This window comes from Pleurodeles waltl, chromosome 6 (assembly GCF_031143425.1).
Source record: "Pleurodeles waltl isolate 20211129_DDA chromosome 6, aPleWal1.hap1.20221129, whole genome shotgun sequence".
In the NCBI taxonomy this organism is placed as follows: Eukaryota; Metazoa; Chordata; class Amphibia; order Caudata; family Salamandridae; genus Pleurodeles; species Pleurodeles waltl.
Window position 1 is genome coordinate 168,044,041 of NC_090445.1, and position 23,763 is coordinate 168,067,803.

Genomic DNA, 23,763 nt, shown 5'->3' on the forward strand with positions numbered 1-23,763 from the left:
TTTCAACTGAGTAGAAATGTGGCATGCTCTAGTAAGAGCCACTATTACCACCACTTTTACAGAAAACACTCCTTGAAGCCATGATGCTTCTAGTATGCCAGTGATAGTACACACTGCATAACCAGCTCTTAATGTGCCCACATTACTTCTCAGGAAGGAACCGTCAACAAAATGTATTTGGTCCTTCTCTTCCAGGTAAGTATCTCTAATATCGGCTCTGAGTTTTGTGCATAATTCTGTAATTTCCAGACAATCATGTTCTGTGTCATCCAATTTATCAATGTTTGCTTCCTCATTTGGAAGTAAAGTTGCTGGGTTAAGTACTGTACATCTCTTAATGCTTACATTTGGAGCCCCCAAGATTGCGCTTTCATACCTGGTCAGCCTAGAGCTGGTCAGATATTGTGTTTTAGATCTGGTAAGCAAAATTTAAATCAAATGAGGTACCATTATAGTAAGGGGATAACCCATTACTATACTCTCGCTCTGAGCAAGGCTCTGCTTAACAGCCGCAAACAACATGGTAAAGCTGCTGCGACCGGATCCAAAGTGGCAAACAAATATGCCACTGGGTGAGTCACACCACCATGAGTCTGAGTCAAAACAGACAAAGAACATGCATCACGTTCATGACAAAACAGCAGAAAAGGTTTAGTATAGTCAGGCGTTCCTAAAGCTGGAGCTTGGCACAAACTCTCTTTCGAATTAGTAAATGCTTTCATACAAACTTCATCCAACACTATAGGATCAGAAACATCTTAATGAGTCAGCTTCTGTAAGGGCTTTGAAAGAACTGAAAAATTCAGAATCCATTGGTGGAAGTAACCCACCATTACTCACATCTTTCTGTGTATTTGGTACTGGCATTTGCAAAATAGTAGCAACTCTTTCTCTGGACATTTTCCTATTTCCTTTATTGATAAAAAATGACCCAGGTATTTTACTTCTTTCCAACAGTACTGCAATTTAGCAGGGGACACTTTATGTCCATTGTCTCCCAGGAAATTCAACAATGCAATCGTATCATATTTACACCCTTCTTTTGTTTTGGACGCAATTAACAAATCATCAATGTATTGTACCAATGTTGACTGATAAAGCATCACTAATAATTCTAAATTCTTTTTCAAGATCTGGTTGAAAATGGATGGTGACTCTTAGAACCCTTGTAGAATTCTACACCAACATACCGTCGCTGTGGTTACCAGCCACCCACCCGCATTATGACCGTAGATGGACTTACGCCAGAAGGTTAGCGGAATACTGTCGACTGTCATGCCGGCGGACAACAGTAAGGTGGCGCAGCTGCCAGCAGCAGCGCCACGCCAGCAAAACACTGCTGACCGTATCATGAGCCATGATACAGCCTGGAGGTGTTTTGCTGATGGACGCTGCTGCTGGCAACCCCGCCGTGTCCCGTCTCCTGCCAGAGGACCCCCTGCAAGGAGGTAAGTCAGGTCCTCCGACAGGAGAGGGGGATGGGGGTTGTTGTGTGCATGTGAGCGACAGTGTATGTTGGTGTGTGTTGCGGTGTGTGCATGCATGGGTGGATGTGGGTATGCGTGTGTGTATGATTGTGTATGTGTGCGCGTGTGAGTGTGTAAATGTGGGGGGGCAGGAGAGGAAGGGGGAGGTTGGGGGAGGACTGTGGGGATGGGGAGGGGTGGAGTGGAGGCCACTATCAGTGCCAGGGGAGGAATTCCCTGCCACTGATAGTGCCTACTGCCATGGTTTTCATGTTGGTACGCTTGCCACGAAAACCATGGCGGTAGGTGGGGTCAAAATCCCGAGGGTGGGATTGTGACGACCGCCTGGTTGGAGGCCGAAGTCTCCAGCCCAGCAGCCGTTACCACCGTGGCAGACGGAGTGGTACATTTATCATAATTTGGGAAAAGGTACCACCAGCCTGTTGGCAGTACCTTTCCCCAAATTACCGCCATCCGCCAGGGTTGTAATGAGGGCCTATGTCATTTACTTTTTTCAAATCCTGCACAATTCAAATTTTCCCACGAGGTTTACACAAACCCATTATTGGTGAATTACATGGGCTGCTCAACACTTCTTTCAGAATTCCTTTCTCCACAAACTCACCTATCAAGGGTTTTACTCCTTCCATTACATCTTTTGCCATCGGGTATTGTGGAGTCCGAGGAAAAACTACATTGGGTTTAATTGCGACTCTAACTGGCTCTGCTCCTTTTATCAACCCAATGTCCTTTCCTGAAAGATCCCAAACTTTATTCTTAACACTTTTCTGTAAATCAGTAGGAAGATCTTTCACTGTGAAAACTGGAAAGAAACTAATCAAAGGAGCTTCCTCCTTCTCTGGCTCACCAAAACTGATCAAAGGAAATTCTTTAGACGCTGACTCATTGTTAACAGTAAGTTTTGGGTCTTCTTTATCATCACTGTTCGTTTGAATTTCAGTGCACTTATGTGAACAAGTAATTGAACATCTTGTTTTGCACAATAAATCCCTTCCCAGTAAGGACACAGGACTTGAATCACAAACCACAATCTTGTGCAAACCCTTGAAATTGCCAATTTTAATCAAGACTGGTTCTGTAATTGGGTTAGTCAAATATCGATTAGCATACCCCACAATCTGAACTGTTTTCCCTGACAAGGGCAGGTCTAGAACTATTGCAGATCTCACTGTGGAGCGTGGAGCTCCAGTGTCAACCAAACATGAAACACTGTGACCATTCACTTTTCCTTTAACATAAGGACCTTTCTGATCCGCTTCTAAAGAAGCTGCCATCACGCATTCTTCTTCCTCCAAACTCTCAGACATCCAAACATAATTTATTCCATCCTCACTGTGTAGTGGAAATTGATGTACAGTATTCTTACTCTGATTTACTCTTTGGCCTGTGACCATCTGAGAAAGCATCACCTGCTGCTGATCAATAGGGGCGTGAGGTATCTGAATCTGCTGCCTAGGCATCTGAATTTGCTGTGCAGGCACCATCCGCGCCTGTGGCTGCATCTGCTGTAACTGGGGTAATTGTACTTGTAATGGCTGTACAGTTTGCATGGGCTGCATAGGTTGAAAACCTTGCATTGGATTCACATTATTCTGAACATTTTGATTTTGACCTCTCCGTCTTGGTTCTCTCACATTTTGAAATGAATTGACATTATTTTCTTGCTGAACAACACCTCCCTGATTTACCATCGGACACTCTAATTTCCAATGCCCGATTCCCCACAAGCGTGACAAGGGAACATTCATTTTCCTTGTGGCTCTCCTTGCACCATTACTGTATTCAAATCCAGACCACGACTAACACTTCCCATTCCACCACAACCTCTACCTCTGCCTCCATTTTGGAATGTGCTTTGACTCTAAAACATGCCATTTCCCTGCTGCTGCTGAGGCTAAAAACTTCCTTGAATCCCTGTCTGTGCAGGCTTGATCTGCATTACCATTGCTTTCTCCTTCAGCTTTTTCTGTTTCAAATCAATCATCACTATAGCGTCTCACGTACTGCAGCACTTCATCAATCAGTTTATCTTGCCAACAAATCAAATGACTCTTAATCATCTGACTAATTTCTGGTCCCTCAACAAATCTGAATACAAAATGAATCATGTCTTTCAGCTCAATTGTTTCTATACCACTGTAATGCTTAAATGCTTTTAGCAACATCTCATAGTATGCATGAATTGATTCTTTCGCTTCCTGGGCTGTCCTCTCTATGTGCTGCCAATCAATGTTTTGGGGCGAAATTCTCATTTTCAGAAACTCAATGACTTAATAGTGATATTTCATTACTTCAGGAGAGGGTGCACCTGTTGCTGGATCACTCAGTGGCTCACTTCTTGGCCAATCTACACTCCTCTTGCATTCAATCCATAAATCTGCTGGAACAACTATCTCTAAAAGAGTATTCAAATCCAACCACAGGTATTTTGGAAGCTTCACAAACCTATCTGTCTGCTGGTACCATTCTACAGGTTTTTCCCTCAACCTGTGGTAATCATTTACTACATTTACTACTACTTATTACATGTACTAAATTCCCTCCTGGAATTTCTCTCATTGGTAAAACTTTCACTGCTTCCGTATTCTGTTTCTGAAGAAGAAGTCTCAGGACCTTTTTTTGGCTTGTCTCTTTTCTTCACTCATCTTCCTTTCCATTTGTCCAATGCTCCCCATATCTGGATGCCCTTAAGTAGCTCTCTAAGGTGTATTTTCATCCCTGCAGATCACATGTGTTCAACGTCCTTTGCCTCAAAATCCAACCTATAACTTATTTTCAAATATTTCATTTTCGAAAGGCCTAGCCCATGTTTGTCTGCTACATCTGCTAACTGTATCTCAGCTGCTTCTTTGGTAATCCTCGGACACAAGTATCTCAACTCTTCTTCAGTGTAGAACTCTAACCTATTTACACCTATGGTTCCCGCAACCAGTTCACTCACTTCCATTGAAAGCCTAGTGTAGTTAACATAATTCCCTCCACTAGAACTATCCTGTGAAGTATTCAGCTTTTCTAACCACTGGGTTAATTGCTGAGCTGGCAAACCCTGTAATGAGATGTTATTAGGCTGAGTACCAGGTAACTGTTGCACAGTTAAATTCAGAGGTTGAGGTGTCAATAACCTCATGTTTGTGCCAATGTGTGACCCTGTTTCAGTATCCAAAGGAACTCCGATAGGACTCAGGTCTAACAATGACCCTACTCCATCAACAGCATGTGTCACCTAAGAAACCATTCCAGCATTATCATTATGTCCCTTTCCCACTTAACTCTGACTTAGGACTCCCTGACCATTTATACCATTGTTACCCATGGCAAATAACAGTATGATTGGACCAATAGTGACTGTTACAGACACAGTGTGTGGACTTGGTCTAGCAGTTGCATTTTGAGACGGACATACTAATACAGACATATCTGTCTGTGTGCCTATTTTAGGAGTGTATTTCGAATAGCTTGTGGCTGCATTTGAGGCAGTAATAGCGGAGTTGGCTCTGTCTGGACCAACATTGGTTTCTGGTAAACTTGTCCCAATGGCACTACTAGATTCACTGCTGTATCTCTAATAGGCACATCTGGATAAATCCTAGGAACACTAGGTTGTGGAAATTGACACTGCACTGGTGACACAGTAGGCAGATTGAAACTGCTCTGCATTGGTACTTGCGCAAAAGGACTAGTCTGTGCTGAGCTCTGGTTCACGTTAGAATTAACCTGTACAGAACTATTAGTCATGTTATGGTTACTCTGTACTGAACTCTGTTGCATCTCAACTGGTGTCGGTGCAGTGGGGTTCACACTACATGGACCCTCTTGTGCCACATATGGTGGTGTACGATTTCTCTAAAACTGTAAAATTAACTAATCGTACGATTCCTCATCAGGAGTTAGATACTTCTTAGCCTCTTTTGATTTCTGCTCTTCATCTGAAATTGAACTCCCTTTTGATTTCTTAGAAGCTTTCTTTGCTTCTTTCTCATTGTCTTCTGAAACCGCAGGAAATATCCCAATACCATCTAAGGTCTCTGGCCTCTGGTCATTATCCCACCAAGCTTCTGCTAGTGACTTCTGTGCTCTTCTCATTTTTCTCTCAAATTTCAACCCTTGTTGTTGTCTGGCTACTAACTCCTAAATTGCTAATACTTCGAACTGAGCTGGTCTTGGTGGAGGTTTTAAACTATACATCACTTGTCTCAAATTTTCTAAAATTCTCATATTAAATGTCCCATTTTTTGGAAAAAAATATTGTGTTTTAGATCTGGTAAGCAAAATTTAAATCAAATGAGGTACCATTATAGTAAGGGGATAACCCATTACTATACTCTCGCTCTGAGCAAGGCTCTGCTTAACAGCCGCAAACAACATGGTAAAGCTGCTGCGACCGGATCCAAAGTGGCAAACAAATATGCCACTGGGTGAGTCACACCACCATGAGTCTGAGTCAAAACAGACAAAGAACATGCATCACGTTCATGACAAAACAGCAGAAAAGGTTTAGTATAGTCAGGCGTTCCTAAAGCTGGAGCTTGGCACAAACTCTCTTTCGAATTAGTAAATGCTTTCATACAAACTTCATCCAACACTATAGGATCAGAAACATCTTAATGAGTCAGCTTCTGTAAGGGCTTTGAAAGAACTGAAAAATTCAGAATCCATTGGTGGAAGTAACCCACCATTACTCACATCTTTCTGTGTATTTGGTACTGGCATTTGCAAAATAGTAGCAACTCTTTCTCTGGACATTTTCCTATTTCCTTTATTGATAAAAAATGACCCAGGTATTTTACTTCTTTCCAACAGTACTGCAATTTAGCAGGGGACACTTTATGTCCATTGTCTCCCAGGAAATTCAACAATGCAATCGTATCATATTTACACCCTTCTTTTGTTTTGGACGCAATTAACAAATCATCAATGTATTGTACCAATGTTGACTGATAAAGCATCACTAATAATTCTAAATTCTTTTTCAAGATCTGGTTGAAAATGGATGGTGACTCTTAGAACCCTTGTAGAATTCTACACCAACATACCGTCGCTGTGGTTACCAGCCACCCACCCGCATTATGACCGTAGATGGACTTACGCCAGAAGGTTAGCGGAATACTGTCGACTGTCATGCCGGCGGACAACAGTAAGGTGGCGCAGCTGCCAGCAGCAGCGCCACGCCAGCAAAACACTGCTGACCGTATCATGAGCCATGATACAGCCTGGAGGTGTTTTGCTGATGGACGCTGCTGCTGGCAACCCCGCCGTGTCCCGTCTCCTGCCAGAGGACCCCCTGCAAGGAGGTAAGTCAGGTCCTCCGACAGGAGAGGGGGATGGGGGTTGTTGTGTGCATGTGAGCGACAGTGTATGTTGGTGTGTGTTGCGGTGTGTGCATGCATGGGTGGATGTGGGTATGCGTGTGTGTATGATTGTGTATGTGTGCGCGTGTGAGTGTGTAAATGTGGGGGGGCAGGAGAGGAAGGGGGAGGTTGGGGGAGGACTGTGGGGATGGGGAGGGGTGGAGTGGAGGCCACTATCAGTGCCAGGGGAGGAATTCCCTGCCACTGATAGTGCCTACTGCCATGGTTTTCATGTTGGTACGCTTGCCACGAAAACCATGGCGGTAGGTGGGGTCAAAATCCCGAGGGTGGGATTGTGACGACCGCCTGGTTGGAGGCCGAAGTCTCCAGCCCAGCAGCCGTTACCACCGTGGCAGACGGAGTGGTACATTTATCATAATTTGGGAAAAGGTACCACCAGCCTGTTGGCAGTACCTTTCCCCAAATTACCGCCATCCGCCAGGGTTGTAATGAGGGCCTATGTCATTTACTTTTTTCAAATCCTGCACAATTCAAATTTTCCCACGAGGTTTACACAAACCCATTATTGGTGAATTACATGGGCTGCTCAACACTTCTTTCAGAATTCCTTTCTCCACAAACTCACCTATCAAGGGTTTTACTCCTTCCATTACATCTTTTGCCATCGGGTATTGTGGAGTCCGAGGAAAAACTACATTGGGTTTAATTGCGACTCTAACTGGCTCTGCTCCTTTTATCAACCCAATGTCCTTTCCTGAAAGATCCCAAACTTTATTCTTAACACTTTTCTGTAAATCAGTAGGAAGATCTTTCACTGTGAAAACTGGAAAGAAACTAATCAAAGGAGCTTCCTCCTTCTCTGGCTCACCAAAACTGATCAAAGGAAATTCTTTAGACGCTGACTCATTGTTAACAGTAAGTTTTGGGTCTTCTTTATCATCACTGTTCGTTTGAATTTCAGTGCACTTATGTGAACAAGTAATTGAACATCTTGTTTTGCACAATAAATCCCTTCCCAGTAAGGACACAGGACTTGAATCACAAACCACAATCTTGTGCAAACCCTTGAAATTGCCAATTTTAATCAAGACTGGTTCTGTAATTGGGTTAGTCAAATATCGATTAGCATACCCCACAATCTGAACTGTTTTCCCTGACAAGGGCAGGTCTAGAACTATTGCAGATCTCACTGTGGAGCGTGGAGCTCCAGTGTCAACCAAACATGAAACACTGTGACCATTCACTTTTCCTTTAACATAAGGACCTTTCTGATCCGCTTCTAAAGAAGCTGCCATCACGCATTCTTCTTCCTCCAAACTCTCAGACATCCAAACATAATTTATTCCATCCTCACTGTGTAGTGGAAATTGATGTACAGTATTCTTACTCTGATTTACTCTTTGGCCTGTGACCATCTGAGAAAGCATCACCTGCTGCTGATCAATAGGGGCGTGAGGTATCTGAATCTGCTGCCTAGGCATCTGAATTTGCTGTGCAGGCACCATCCGCGCCTGTGGCTGCATCTGCTGTAACTGGGGTAATTGTACTTGTAATGGCTGTACAGTTTGCATGGGCTGCATAGGTTGAAAACCTTGCATTGGATTCACATTATTCTGAACATTTTGATTTTGACCTCTCCGTCTTGGTTCTCTCACATTTTGAAATGAATTGACATTATTTTCTTGCTGAACAACACCTCCCTGATTTACCATCGGACACTCTAATTTCCAATGCCCGATTCCCCACAAGCGTGACAAGGGAACATTCATTTTCCTTGTGGCTCTCCTTGCACCATTACTGTATTCAAATCCAGACCACGACTAACACTTCCCATTCCACCACAACCTCTACCTCTGCCTCCATTTTGGAATGTGCTTTGACTCTAAAACATGCCATTTCCCTGCTGCTGCTGAGGCTAAAAACTTCCTTGAATCCCTGTCTGTGCAGGCTTGATCTGCATTACCATTGCTTTCTCCTTCAGCTTTTTCTGTTTCAAATCAATCATCACTATAGCGTCTCACGTACTGCAGCACTTCATCAATCAGTTTATCTTGCCAACAAATCAAATGACTCTTAATCATCTGACTAATTTCTGGTCCCTCAACAAATCTGAATACAAAATGAATCATGTCTTTCAGCTCAATTGTTTCTATACCACTGTAATGCTTAAATGCTTTTAGCAACATCTCATAGTATGCATGAATTGATTCTTTCGCTTCCTGGGCTGTCCTCTCTATGTGCTGCCAATCAATGTTTTGGGGCGAAATTCTCATTTTCAGAAACTCAATGACTTAATAGTGATATTTCATTACTTCAGGAGAGGGTGCACCTGTTGCTGGATCACTCAGTGGCTCACTTCTTGGCCAATCTACACTCCTCTTGCATTCAATCCATAAATCTGCTGGAACAACTATCTCTAAAAGAGTATTCAAATCCAACCACAGGTATTTTGGAAGCTTCACAAACCTATCTGTCTGCTGGTACCATTCTACAGGTTTTTCCCTCAACCTGTGGTAATCATTTACTACATTTACTACTACTTATTACATGTACTAAATTCCCTCCTGGAATTTCTCTCATTGGTAAAACTTTCACTGCTTCCGTATTCTGTTTCTGAAGAAGAAGTCTCAGGACCTTTTTTTGGCTTGTCTCTTTTCTTCACTCATCTTCCTTTCCATTTGTCCAATGCTCCCCATATCTGGATGCCCTTAAGTAGCTCTCTAAGGTGTATTTTCATCCCTGCAGATCACATGTGTTCAACGTCCTTTGCCTCAAAATCCAACCTATAACTTATTTTCAAATATTTCATTTTCGAAAGGCCTAGCCCATGTTTGTCTGCTACATCTGCTAACTGTATCTCAGCTGCTTCTTTGGTAATCCTCGGACACAAGTATCTCAACTCTTCTTCAGTGTAGAACTCTAACCTATTTACACCTATGGTTCCCGCAACCAGTTCACTCACTTCCATTGAAAGCCTAGTGTAGTTAACATAATTCCCTCCACTAGAACTATCCTGTGAAGTATTCAGCTTTTCTAACCACTGGGTTAATTGCTGAGCTGGCAAACCCTGTAATGAGATGTTATTAGGCTGAGTACCAGGTAACTGTTGCACAGTTAAATTCAGAGGTTGAGGTGTCAATAACCTCATGTTTGTGCCAATGTGTGACCCTGTTTCAGTATCCAAAGGAACTCCGATAGGACTCAGGTCTAACAATGACCCTACTCCATCAACAGCATGTGTCACCTAAGAAACCATTCCAGCATTATCATTATGTCCCTTTCCCACTTAACTCTGACTTAGGACTCCCTGACCATTTATACCATTGTTACCCATGGCAAATAACAGTATGATTGGACCAATAGTGACTGTTACAGACACAGTGTGTGGACTTGGTCTAGCAGTTGCATTTTGAGACGGACATACTAATACAGACATATCTGTCTGTGTGCCTATTTTAGGAGTGTATTTCGAATAGCTTGTGGCTGCATTTGAGGCAGTAATAGCGGAGTTGGCTCTGTCTGGACCAACATTGGTTTCTGGTAAACTTGTCCCAATGGCACTACTAGATTCACTGCTGTATCTCTAATAGGCACATCTGGATAAATCCTAGGAACACTAGGTTGTGGAAATTGACACTGCACTGGTGACACAGTAGGCAGATTGAAACTGCTCTGCATTGGTACTTGCGCAAAAGGACTAGTCTGTGCTGAGCTCTGGTTCACGTTAGAATTAACCTGTACAGAACTATTAGTCATGTTATGGTTACTCTGTACTGAACTCTGTTGCATCTCAACTGGTGTCGGTGCAGTGGGGTTCACACTACATGGACCCTCTTGTGCCACATATGGTGGTGTACGATTTCTCTAAAACTGTAAAATTAACTAATCGTACGATTCCTCATCAGGAGTTAGATACTTCTTAGCCTCTTTTGATTTCTGCTCTTCATCTGAAATTGAACTCCCTTTTGATTTCTTAGAAGCTTTCTTTGCTTCTTTCTCATTGTCTTCTGAAACCGCAGGAAATATCCCAATACCATCTAAGGTCTCTGGCCTCTGGTCATTATCCCACCAAGCTTCTGCTAGTGACTTCTGTGCTCTTCTCATTTTTCTCTCAAATTTCAACCCTTGTTGTTGTCTGGCTACTAACTCCTAAATTGCTAATACTTCGAACTGAGCTGGTCTTGGTGGAGGTTTTAAACTATACATCACTTGTCTCAAATTTTCTAAAATTCTCATATTAAATGTCCCATTTTTTGGAAATTCTAAACTCCCTTCTTTTCCTGTGATTTTGCACCAATGCTTTAACCAAAGGCATGCCCCAGTACCTTTTGTCTTCAATTACGATATATGCCGGAGTACCTTCTGGCGGACACATTTCTCCTACCCTAGCTGGAATATATTCATCTCCCCTAAGAGCACTTTTTAAAGCTTTGAAAAACTTAATTTTCACAAATTGAGGTCAAAAATCAATAATCAGAAAGTGACTTTTTTAACCCCACAATCCTCTTCATCTACCTTCTCGACCAATTGCACTTCACGGTTGTCCACTAATCCGTGCATGACCCTTCTCACTAACCAACCTATCCCAGCGCAGAACAAAAATGACAAAACACACACAGCAGCTGACAAAGTCTTGCAGCTTGTCTTTCAAAACTCAAACACTCAAATCGAATGCAATATTATTTTGCGAACACTTCAACAAAACCAAAAAAATCAGTCTGTCTGTTTACTACAGGTAGCGCAGTCACAATCGCTTCAGAAACCTTACGGATTTTCACTGACAGCTTTCACTCTAGCAGCTATTTTATCCTTCTCAGTTCCCCAGATTCACAAGCGAAATTGGACCCACAAATTTTTACTTTCAACTGATCCGTGGGTCTGTCCTGGTGCACAAAGAACTTGCCAAATCTCAGTCAAAAAGACATTACACTCGACTTGCCTCACAAACTCTATTTGCCAACCATGCCCGATTGGCCTGCTAAACAGACAAGTTACAACAAAAAAACAAGTGTCTCAATACACTTTTAATATACTCTGGAGTCTTAGACCAATGCAGGGTCAGTTTACCAACGACCACGTGGACAATTGTTTTGAGCACCAAGCGCCACACACATGGGAAGTTTGCCGACATCCGTACTCTCACACTTCGGAGTACGCAAACCCCTTCTATAACATCATTTGGAGTACACAAACTCCCCTAAAATCTCATAAACAACTCAATCACCTGCAAGTTAGCTAATGCTGTGCATGTGCATAATCTACTTAATTCATCTTGACAATATAACGCTGAGAAAACTCCCCACCAACATAGGCAAACTCCAAGGACTGAGGAAAGCCACCTTGGGCATTTAGGGTCACATTTTCTCCATATTCTGCATCAATTTAAAATCAATACATCTCAACTCAAAAACACTTAGCAATATAATTTAAAGAGACATAACCACCAAATTCTGCTACTAAAACTGTTAGTGTGCCTTTGAATTATGGCCCGTATTTATACTTTTTTTGCGCTGCATTTGCGTCGTTTTTTGACGCAAAAACTGCGCAAACTTGCAAAATACCATTGTATTTTGTAGGTTTGCGCCGTTTTGCGTCAAAAAGCGGCGCAAATGCGGCGCTAAAAAAAGTATAAATACGGGCCTATGTGTCTTATCATAGAAAGTAAGTGGACGCAGCTTTAAGGTGGATGAATCTTTTGACTCGTTGTTATGTGCCTGATGTTCTAAGTGAGGGCCTACAATGTACATAAAGTACTCTCCTCTACCTGAAAAGCTCCTTACTCCTCTTTGAAGAACATTCCTCAAGAGTAACAAATGTTTTTACCAGACGTATTTTTTTCCCTGAATCATATACAATCATGGCCTTGACCTTTACAACTAAAACTGTTAAAGCCATGATTTCAGTAGTCTTATTTCAATGGTATCCCTTCCTTTAGGCAACATGCTCAACATCACTTATTTTCAAGGCTGAATGTGCATCCCATCTTGGTGGACAGGAAGAACAGGAGCTGGGGATGGTCGACTGAGCTTAGGGGTGTGGGCCCAAATTTCCTCTCAACTACTCTGTTTCCAGTTACTTCAGGTTGGGACGGACATTGAACTTTAAGGAAGTAAATTTCATATTTAAGAATAAAGAAATTAGTGATAGTTATTCTTGACATTAAAAAAAAGGTATTTGAGGAAATCTTCATAAAACAGTATTCCTAAATTATACATATATATATATTTTCTTTATAACTGGTATTCCTTTATATTTTAAACTACTGTGCTGTATAGTTCAACAATTCTTAACTTGCAGTCCTAGGACCCCTGGCAGTCCGTAACGTCTACTCAGGGGGTTTGAAACTGCTTAGAAAATTAACTATTAACAGATTTGTAAAGTGTATATGAATAAAAAGCAAAATGTAAAATTGTAAATTTTAAAAAATTCAGTAAATGCAAAGGAGTTTGAAATCGGAGGCGAAAAAATAGTTGGTGTACTCAGATTAATTTGTGAGAGCAGTGCAAATGTATCACACACAATATAGTATAGATGATGGGTGGTCTCAGTTGAATTTAGAAAAGAGACAACACCCTCATTAAGATGAACATTTAAATGTTTTAGATTTGTTTTTGAGTTAAATTAAGTATTTAATAATTTGTGTATTTTCTTAATTAATGCTTTTTTCTCTATTTGTGTATTGTTTTGAGGTTCAGATCATCCTAATTGCTTAAGCCAGGGTCCTTAGCTTCCATTAAAGCCTCATTGGGAGGGAGGTCCACAGATTACAATATTGATTCAATAGGGGTCCCAGGGCTCCAGTAATGATTAAGTGGGGTTCCACAAAAGTCAACAGCTGAAGAACCACTGGTATTGCTCATAGAACAAAGGAACCACAGGTAGAGCCATGATATCTTATTCTGTACTAATTTACCATAGTTTTTGTTTTCCATTTGATAGGGAAAAGTTTCTATCCGTAAAGGAAGATTTTATGCTTTTGGCAGTTGGAATCATTGCTGCGAGTGCCTTCATACTGAACTATGAATGCTGGAATCAGGTAATACATTTTTTAGACAAGTCAGAGAGGATTACTGGTCTCAGTTTAGAAACACGCTGATACAAAATCTACATATTTCTTCATTTCTATTATCTCAAAATTGTTTCAAAGAAAAACCCTCTAACACCACTCTGGTTCTTAAAAGGAAAAGAAGCACCCCAACAGTTACCACAAAATGGCACATCCTCTGTATGGAAACTATGTTTTTTCACATAAGCCCTCAAATAAATGAGGGCTTATATGTGTATACACACACACACATATATATATATATATATATATATATATATATATATATATATATATATATATACTGGGAAGAAGTCCTGCTATTCTTCCTGCACTCGCCTATCGAGGTTGGTGCACAGAACAATGGGCGCAGGACCCATTTAATCATTACCATCACTTAGGGCCAGATGTATGATATTTTTTTTGCACTCATAAGCGGTGCGAATCGCAAAATTCGGCTTTTTGCGAGTGCAAAAAAGTGGTATGCAATGCATGAAAGGCATTCGCAGACCACAAATAAGAAATCGCTAAAATTGCGATTTCTTGCGTTGCGACCTGGCTTTGCGAGTCGCAATTTGCGATTCGCAAAATCCACATCGCAAGGCGATGCTGCAAAAAATCACAAACAGGCCCATAGCTGCAAATGGGGCCGGTATCGCAATTTACGATTCGGTAATAGCGTTTGCGATTTTTAAGAAATCGCTATTACCGAATCGCAAATGTGATACATGGCACTTTGCGAGTCGGAAATAGCGATTTTTTTAAAATCGCTATTTCCGACTCGCAAAGGGCCGTGATGATACATCTGGGCCTTAGTAATCAAACGCTGGCACTCCATGCAGTTACTGTTCTTTATTCATTCCAAAAGTCCATTCCATAACTGTTCTTTATTCACTCCAAGAGTCCATTCCATATCATAAGACCATCATAACACAAAAACAACAAAAATTGGGCAACGCTTTATATGTGGATAATTGTTAAAGCGAGTAGAGGTGCCGTCTGCCACAATGGAGGACGGCGTGCGACCCTGGTTTTGTTCTTTTGAAGTGAGACGTTCATATCTTTGATATTTGGAGCCCTGAGGATATTTGTTTCTCCAAACTTGGTTCATGTTCGATTTGTATTTACGATGAACCAGTGACAGCCAGCACTGCGTGAAATAAGAGGTGTGGATTTTATTGGAAATGCCTCTGCCCAATGCAGCGAGAGCGGCGGCTACAGACGAGATGAGTTTACTTTTATGCCCTTCCAACTTTAATTAATGAGAGACTAAGAGCCGCCCATAGCGGTAAGGAGACTTTGGTTCCCTGGGATTGTTACATTGCCGGGAGCGTCTCGGGTGTACTGAGACGTTTGAGACGCACGTCTGAGGTTTTTAACTGTGGCGGCTAATGAAAGAAAGGGCTGCCTGTTTCCCGCGTGAGGTCAGCAGTTATGTTAACTTCAAGTGCTGCCTGAGTTGAGCAGTGATACAGAGTTGTTTCAAGATACATGGAATCAGCAAGCATGGACGCTTTCGTCTGCTGTTATGTATTCGGCAGTCATTAAAACAGAGTGACTTTTGATGTATAGCTTGTTCAGAGAGTTCTGCAGCATATTTTTGAAGTGATCAAACAGAATGCTATTGGCAGGAAATTGACTTTATGCCTCAAGAGCCTGGAGTTTTATTATAATTTGGAAAGGGCATGTGATTTTGCACGCCGCTGAAGGGGGTTTGTTGTGATAAGCGCTGGCCTTTGTGATCAGCACTGGGACACTCTTTCGTGCCACTTTTTCCAATATTCCAATGAGCTGAGAGTGTACGGTTTGTAAGCACTTGGAAAACTGGACTCTTATCAAAGGATGAGATATATGGGGATGGCAGGATTGGTTCGATAATACACAATTATTTGAAGTGATCGTTATTATGTGGAACTGACTGCTAATATCACATATCTATTTGTGTGCATTATTGGAATTCTGTTGGGGTGTGGAGTTGTAGGTCATTCCAGTAGTACAAATGTGAGTGAGGCGATGCGACCGAGAATGGAGGCGGCGCGTAGCTTATCTGATGAAACTGCTACCAGTACAACACCTGGAATTTATGGGAGCAAGGATGGGGGGCCACAGTGGGTGGTGCCCCTGAAACAACATTTGTGGCAACTTGAGAAACTTAAAAAGAAAGAGATCAACAGAGCATGGGAGGTAATTTCACTGGATAACTACATTGAGGTTGGCCGGGTTCCTCGTGGCCTTAGAATATTGATTACTCCAACGCACATCAATCCGCATCCTAAGTTGCTGGAGGAATGGTCGCTCTTAATGGCGTCAACATGCAAGAGTATGTTAGAATTGTTGTCTAAATATGCGTCGATGGAATTAACACAGACCAGTAAGGAAATTGATAAGTTAAGGAGACATTTGGAACTACATGAGGCACAAGATGACATCAAAAAATTCTGTACAGATGTGGAGGAGCGACTCAAAAAGTATGAAGAAGAAATAAAGGCAAGGAAGAGGAGGAAATTTATACGTGATAAAAATGATTATGCGATGGGACGTGTCCTTACTTTTAGCAGAAGATTTGATCAAGCAAGAAGGGACTATAGACAGGGAGAAGCCTTACGACGACAGGAAGTGTCCTCGTCAGAGTCCAGTGTGGAGAATATCTCCGATGTGGAGGAGGTACCGGGCCCAAGCAGTCTGACGGGACAACCATTCACAACCTAGGAGGAGTACCGTTTTTTACAATTGAGCCAAAGACCACAGAGAAAATCCCCGCGAGGCAGGGTAGAAGGCGGAGAAATAAGAAGACCAGGAGAAGTGGCATGTCAGCAAGAAAGTGAAAAAGCAAATGGCAAAAACACGCTTCAGATCAGGAGGAAGAAGTGAAGAATAACAGAAAATTGACAGTAGTCAATATCTCATCTCACGTACTATCCCAGGATGAAAGAACAGTATTGGAACTAGGCTTATCTTTTTGCCCGACAGCCAATTTTGATTACACGAAGACACAAATTGATGTTTTTCATCTAGTAAGAAAATTAAAGTTAATGAAAATCTTTGCACAACAGAAAGATATATCCATCACAAAGAGAAAAGAAGTAGTTAACACAGATGGTGCTTCAGAATTGACTATCAGTGATATAGATGGTCTAGCTGCTTTACGTGAGTTGGAAATAGGGGAAAGAACTTGGGCAACAGATACTGAGTTATTGGGTGATTTGGGTTTACAAACAGGTAGTATGAGTGGTAGCAATTTTAAACTGAAATCTAGATGTAATCCAGTTTTGCCACATGACAATATTGATGCTTTCCATGAAGCAGTGACTTTTGATCTGTTTAAATTGTGGAGGACTGTGGATGATGTGTTTGCACAGAACTTAACTACAGGTCAACGTTCAGCACTAACGTCTTTAAAGAAAGCAACTTCTTTTGTTACTAAGCCTGCCGACAAGGGGGGCAATGTGGTGTTGTGGGATGCACAGAAGTACCAACAGGAAGCAGAAAGACAATTGTTAAACTCCAATTGTTATGAGATATCCAATGTGACTTCGTATCGAGAATCAATAACCAGCTTTCACGATCTATTATTGGAAAGTGTCAACAGGGGTCTAATTTCTGAGGATGAGTTTAAGTTTTTATTGGTGCGGAAACCGTTGGCACCTTGTTTTTACATACTACCCAAGATACATAAGGATATTGAAAATTCCCCAGGTTGACCTATAGGTTCAGCGATAGGGAGTCTTTTGGAGAATGCTTCTATATACTTAGATCATTTCTTAAGTCCTTATGTCTTCAGTCTGACCTCCTATTGTAGAGATACTACAGATTTTCTAACAAAAATACAAGATATTTCTTGGCAAACTCAGTATATTATGGTAACCATTGATGTTGTATCATTGTATACCTGCATCCCACATGAGAAGGGAATTCAGGCGTGTAGACATTTTTTCAGGGATAAACCTATAAGACTCCTTGAACATTCTGAGTTGCTTTTGCAAATGTTAAGGTTTTGTTTGGAAAATAACTTTTTCATGTATGAAAATCATTGGTTTAGGCAAACAACTGGGACTGCGATGGGGAGTTGCTTTGCTCCAAGCTATGCCTACCTCCTCATGAGGTGGTGGGAGACACAATTTGTCATAGTGGATGATAATTTGAAATGGTGCCAGCATATAATCTTTTGGACACAGTATATTGATGATATATTTATGATTTGGGATGGTCCAGAACCATTGCTATTTGATTTTCTAAATTGGTTACCAAAAAATATTTTGAATTTGAATTTCACGTATAAAACACACAAGCAGAATATGGAATTCTTGGATGTGGAGGTCAGGATTGAAGCAGGTACTTTACAGACCAGATTGTTTAGAAAAAACTACAGCTGGCAACAGTCTCCTACATGCCCTAAGCCACCAACCGTCTAGTGTTAAATGGAGCATACCTTATGGGGAATTGCTGAGAGCTAAAAGAAATTGTAGTATACCTCAAAGTTTTGAAAGGGAACAAGAGTTAATGGTACAAAGGTTTAGATCTAGTGGGTACCCTAATAAAATTTTTAAGAATGCCTGCCGTAAGGCAGAGGCAGTTCGTAGGGAGATGCTATTGATCCCAAAGAAGAAAGACACTGAAATGAATTCCCCAAGATTTGTGACTACTTTTAATGCGTATTCACTGAAAGTCAGGAAGATTCTAATGAAATACTGGCATTTGATCAAGGCGGATAAGGTGACTGGACAGTTAGTGAGTCCTCTACCTATGATAACTTATAGGAAAAGTAGCTCTCTGAGAGATATTCTGGTACGTAGTTATACATGTAAATTGAAGGGAACCTTCTTGGACAAGCAACAGGGTTTTTATAAATGCGCTAAATGTAAAGCATGCAGACCCAGCACCAACCGTAAGGATTATCTGTTACCCACAGGGAAAAAGGAGAAGATTAGGAAATTTCTTAGTTGTACTTCACATTTTGCTATTTACGTTATTGTATGCCCTTGTGGGCTACAATATGTGGGGAGCATGATCTTTCCCCTCAAGAAACAGATTCTTGAGCATTGGAGAGCAATAGCAAAGAATGATGTAACATACCCGGTTGCTCGCCATTGCAATCTGGCTCATGATGGAAAGGTGGAAAACATGAATTTTTGGGGTATTGATAGGGTGCCGACTACCCCCAAAGGGTGGAGATAGAGAGAGGCAATTGTGGAAGTTGGAATCGGAATATATTATTCGTTTAAATAGTCGCCATTCTTGGGGATTGAATAAGGACGAGGAACTGTTTGTTCACATTGGCTAATCGGATTGTATGAGATGTGATAAAGTACATCTGTTCAGGGCTTTGAATTCATTTGTATTATTTTAGTTTATAGCACGGTCCATGTGGCATCTAATTAGTCAAATAAGGTATATTGGGGAAATGTTGGTACTGTGTGTATGTGACATATGGGATTAAAAATATGTAATTAGAGAAGTTAAGTAGAATATACTTGATATATGAGGTAGAAGAAGAAGGAACAATGTAAGGAGGAGAGGAAAGAACAAAAACAAAAAAAACAACAACAAAAATAGCTTTCTTTTATGTCTGTGATGGGGGGTAGGAGTCATGTTTGAAATAGGAGGGGCCACATGGTAGTTGCTCTTTTGTTATTCTTTGTGGGCCAAGGAAGAAGACCGTTAAGTTTGAAACGCGTTGCCCCATTTTTGTTGTTTTTGTGTTTTGATGGTCTTATGATATGGAATGGACTCTTGGAGTGAATAAAGAACAGTTATGGAATGGACTTTTGGAATGAATAAAGAACAGTAACTGCTTGGAGTGCCAACGTTTGATTACTAAGTGATGGTAATTTATATATATATACAGTATATATATATATATATATATATATATATATATATCCACACACACACACACATAGTAAGTCTAGTAATGACAAGGAAAATAATCATACACTTGAAGTCAGACATTTTCCAGTTCTTTTGTCTTTTTGAAAGGTTTTGGAGCAACTAAGCTGCATCACCGGCATTGCTAATGAAAGTATTGGGGAACTGTCCGCTGTAATACTGAGGCACAGTATTGGAGCCACTACTCCGGTGAAGCACTGACTGACTACAGCAGCACAAGTGAACATCAAAGACTGAGCACTTAATTGAAATGCTCACCTAAGTTACTAAAGTGATTTTCAAAAGCAGTTTTAGTTAATTTTGCATATGTTAGTTCTATATGTCTCAAACACCCATTGTGGGGGGTTTCTGTAATGTCCCACGATTTGTCATTAAAATGTTTTTGCTTTGGCAGTGGCATTTTATTTTTCTGTCTATGGCATCTTTCTACCTGGATGTTGGGATACTTTTAAAGGGCACTTTGTTGCCCCTACAAAATGTCACAGAAGCATCACAAAAGGTGCAGCATGGCTGGATATTGCGTATTGCAATAGGATAAACAGAATGGATGTTCTGCTGTGTTGGACATGCAGTGATACAGAAATAAGGTTCCATTTGGGCGTGCCACATATTTGGAAAAATCACAAACACTGACCGCAATATAAATGGAGATTAGGAAGCAGAATGGCTCTGGCACAGGTTCATCAGAAGCCCATTTCATCTTAGCCACAATAAGGGTGTGGCCAAGACAAGCAGTTCCTACATTTCATCACCATAACAACTCATTCATAGTGACATGAATTGTTTGTTTAAGTAGGGAGGAGTGATGTTTAAAAGGACCAACAAATAATTTACAAAATATCTGTTTGTATTTTCAAAAATTAGGCCAAAATCGAAAACAGTCTTGCACAACTTAGGTCCGGGAGGGCTGTAACCATGCCAGAATCCTAGAATAACTGCCAGCACTCTAACAGCGGTCCATTTAGATTCCCTGTATGTAGTTCTATTTGAATCTTCATATATGATTAAAATTCTGGAAACCTTTTATTATATAGGATAAAGAACGATGTGCTATTCATTATAAGGATATTGAAAGTTACCAAATAGATCAATGACACATGAAGATGTGAAATCCAAGGCCAACCTCTTTTCTAGGGCCATTTAACTCTAAGATTGCTCTTAATATCTTTTCAACTTAAGACAGATGGTCTTTAGAAGTTCACTGAAAAAAAAACAAAGGACACAGGGACATTATAGTGTGGATCAGATTTCACTGGTACAAAACCATTGCAATCCTGCAGTTACAGTTAGAGTTATTTCAAGTAACTATAACTCACGGCTCATTTGGGGGGCAGTCATGTGCAAGTCCATTTGCCTGCGTCAACCGTGCAGCTCTGTCTTCAAACGTTGGCATAGTGAGGGAGGGGGTCCTCCTGACCCTCTGCACGACACGGAACACCCAGAGTACAGGAAGTGCAACTCTCACTCCGGTGCCGCGGACTTCCTGGCAGTGCACTTGGCGCTAAGGGCACAGCTCACCACTCCTCTGGAGAATCCTTTGGTGGGGCACCTCCTCTCTTAGGTGCTGTGTGCTTCGATTGGTGCTGGAAGCGCAGCTCGCCACTCTCCTGGGCAATACTTTGGTGGGTGTGCTGCCTCCTGGAAAAACTCGGGTTGCAAGGGGAAGCACATCTTGCTCTCCCACCAGTTGATCCTCAGTAAGCGTGCCTTCTGAGTCCGTTCAGAGTTGTGGCCAGTTTCAGTCCACAGTAACCATCTCCTATGTTTGCAACAAAGTGCCGGGAGCGCAACACTCAGCATATGGAAGACTTTAATGGCCTTGAATCTTCCGCAGCAAAGGGCCAGCTGGACAGACCCTTGGGGTTCTTGAGGGTTTCTGGGTCTAGGAGCAGGACCCTTTCTTCTTCCCCACAGAGGCAGCAGGCCAACACAGCAGAGCCTAGTGCAAAGTGACAGTCCCTACTGGCAACGCAGCAATCAGCATGTAGCAGGCCACCACAGCAGAGTGGCATTCTCTCCTGACAACACAGCTCCTCGCAATGACCGAGTTTCCCCAGGACCCTGAAGTGAACTAACTTGGTAGGGTTTGGGGTCCAGCTTTTATAACTTGGTGCCCAGTTTCTGGAAGGCTGGGGAAACATCCAGATCTTCCTTTAGAGTCCCCAGGGTCCCTTCCTTGTCCTCCCTGGCTCCAAACACTACACAGAGTTGGTTCCTTGGGTTCCTGGGTTTTGAATTCTTGTAAGGTACCGAAGTTGGCTGTCGGTCATCATTACAATTCAGCTCGTGCAGTTTCTAGTCGTTTTTTACCACACCGTTCATGACAGTTTTAGACAAACAAGAATGGCGGATGGCTAGGAAAACACAAGCAGCTAAAAAGTAGTTTTTTACGCTTTGGGGTTATTTAAGCAGTTAGAAGACCTGGAACTTTGATAAGTTGTGATGGCGTTACAGTGAGGTTTTATTCTCCCTTTTTTCTTTTCTTAGAATAACTGGGGAGATTGCCGCTCAAATGGCAAGTCACCTGTAAACAAGGTTGTCCCTACTCACCATGTATTTCAGATTTTTTGGAAGGGCATTGTGATCAGATCTTTTGGCACTCTATTTAACAAAGTGATCAGCATACAACCGATTTTTGTCTTCTGTTGTTACAGTCATATCCAGGTTTCTGTGTCCTGAAGAGAACCCTTGATTTGTGCGAGTTCAAAACGCGTCAACAATATAGAGCAGTTGAAAAGTGCCATTGAAGAGGATTTGGCCTGCAGAGAGAGTTAAAAGCAATCTCCTTTAACACACACCACCCCTGGCTGAGCCACTAAAAAGAATTATATTCAGCACCTCCATATATTTTTGGCTCACTAAATGTGGAGCTGTGAATAATTTGTGAATAAGTTCAGCTCCTGTTCTTTTATAAAATTGGTTCAGAACCTGGATGTTCACTTTTTAGCAATGTGTGCCACTTAATGTTTGTAATTTGTATGTGTACTTTGTATGTCACATATGTATTTTATGTTACAAATGTTTTTGCAGTGCCAATTCATCACATTAAGCATTTGTATGTTGCATGATGAGTACATTTGATACAATTTACGAAATTCTTGGACTAAGTTTAAAATTAAATTGTGAGAGTAGTAATTTGCTTTCTCAATGTAAAGAATGTTTTCAAAGTACTGACAGCGTTGGCTTTTGATTTTTTCGTTTAACTTTCTAAAAGTGGCATTTTCAGACTTACAATTTAAAATCCAACTTCACCATAAATTGTGATTATAAATTGTGAGTCTAGGGACACCAAACTCCATATTTCTATCTCGTCCAATTTTGAGGTTATCCTTAAAAGATGTTTTAAGGCAACCCTAATGCTATTCTATGGGAGAGATAGGCTTTGCAATAGTGAAAAAGAAAATTGGCAGATTTTCACTATCTGGGCATGTAAAACTTAAAAAGTACATGCCTAACCTTTTATGTACACAACACCCTGCCCTTGGGGTCAGCTAGGGCCTACCTTAGGGTGACTTACATGTAATAAAAAGGAAGGTTTGGCCCTGCAGGGTAGGGACACTTGCCATGTCAGAATGGCAGTTTAAAACTGTCCACACAGGCTTGGCAGTGCAGGCCTGAGACATGTTTGAAAGGCTACTGTAGTAGGTGGCACAGTCAGTGCTGCCGGCCCTCTAGTAGCATTTAATTTACAGGCCCTGGACACATATAGCGCACTTTACTAGGGGCTTACATGTAGATTAAATATACCAATTGTGGAGAAACCAGTGTTACCATATTTTAGAGGACAAGGCACCTGCACTTTAGCACTGGTCAGCAGTGGTAAAATGCATATATCCCTAAAGTCCAGCAAAAATAGATTAGAAAAATAGGAGGAAGGCAGGAGGACTGGGGATGACCCATATTTAGCTTTCAGGAACTCCCAGTTTCCGATTACAGATGACAGTGTATGTTATAGACTTTTGAAGAAACCCACAGCCGACCCAACGAATCTCAAAAACTACCACCCCATCTCTCTGCTGTCCTTCCCAGCTAGGGT

The 23,763-nt window shown here is 41.5% G+C and overlaps 1 protein-coding gene across 1 annotated transcript in view; it reads left to right on the top strand.

Annotated features, from left to right (window-relative positions):
• CNTD1 (cyclin N-terminal domain containing 1) overlaps positions 1-19,928 on the top strand; it is a 175,810-nt gene extending 155,882 nt beyond the window's left edge. Inside the window, exons 8-9 of the mRNA XM_069242020.1 lie at positions 13,736-13,832; positions 19,818-19,928. Of these exons, the coding sequence (XP_069098121.1) occupies positions 13,736-13,832; positions 19,818-19,928 (208 nt within the window). The remainder of the gene's footprint in view (positions 1-13,735; positions 13,833-19,817) is intronic.
• The last annotated feature ends 3,835 nt before the right edge of the window (positions 19,929-23,763 follow it).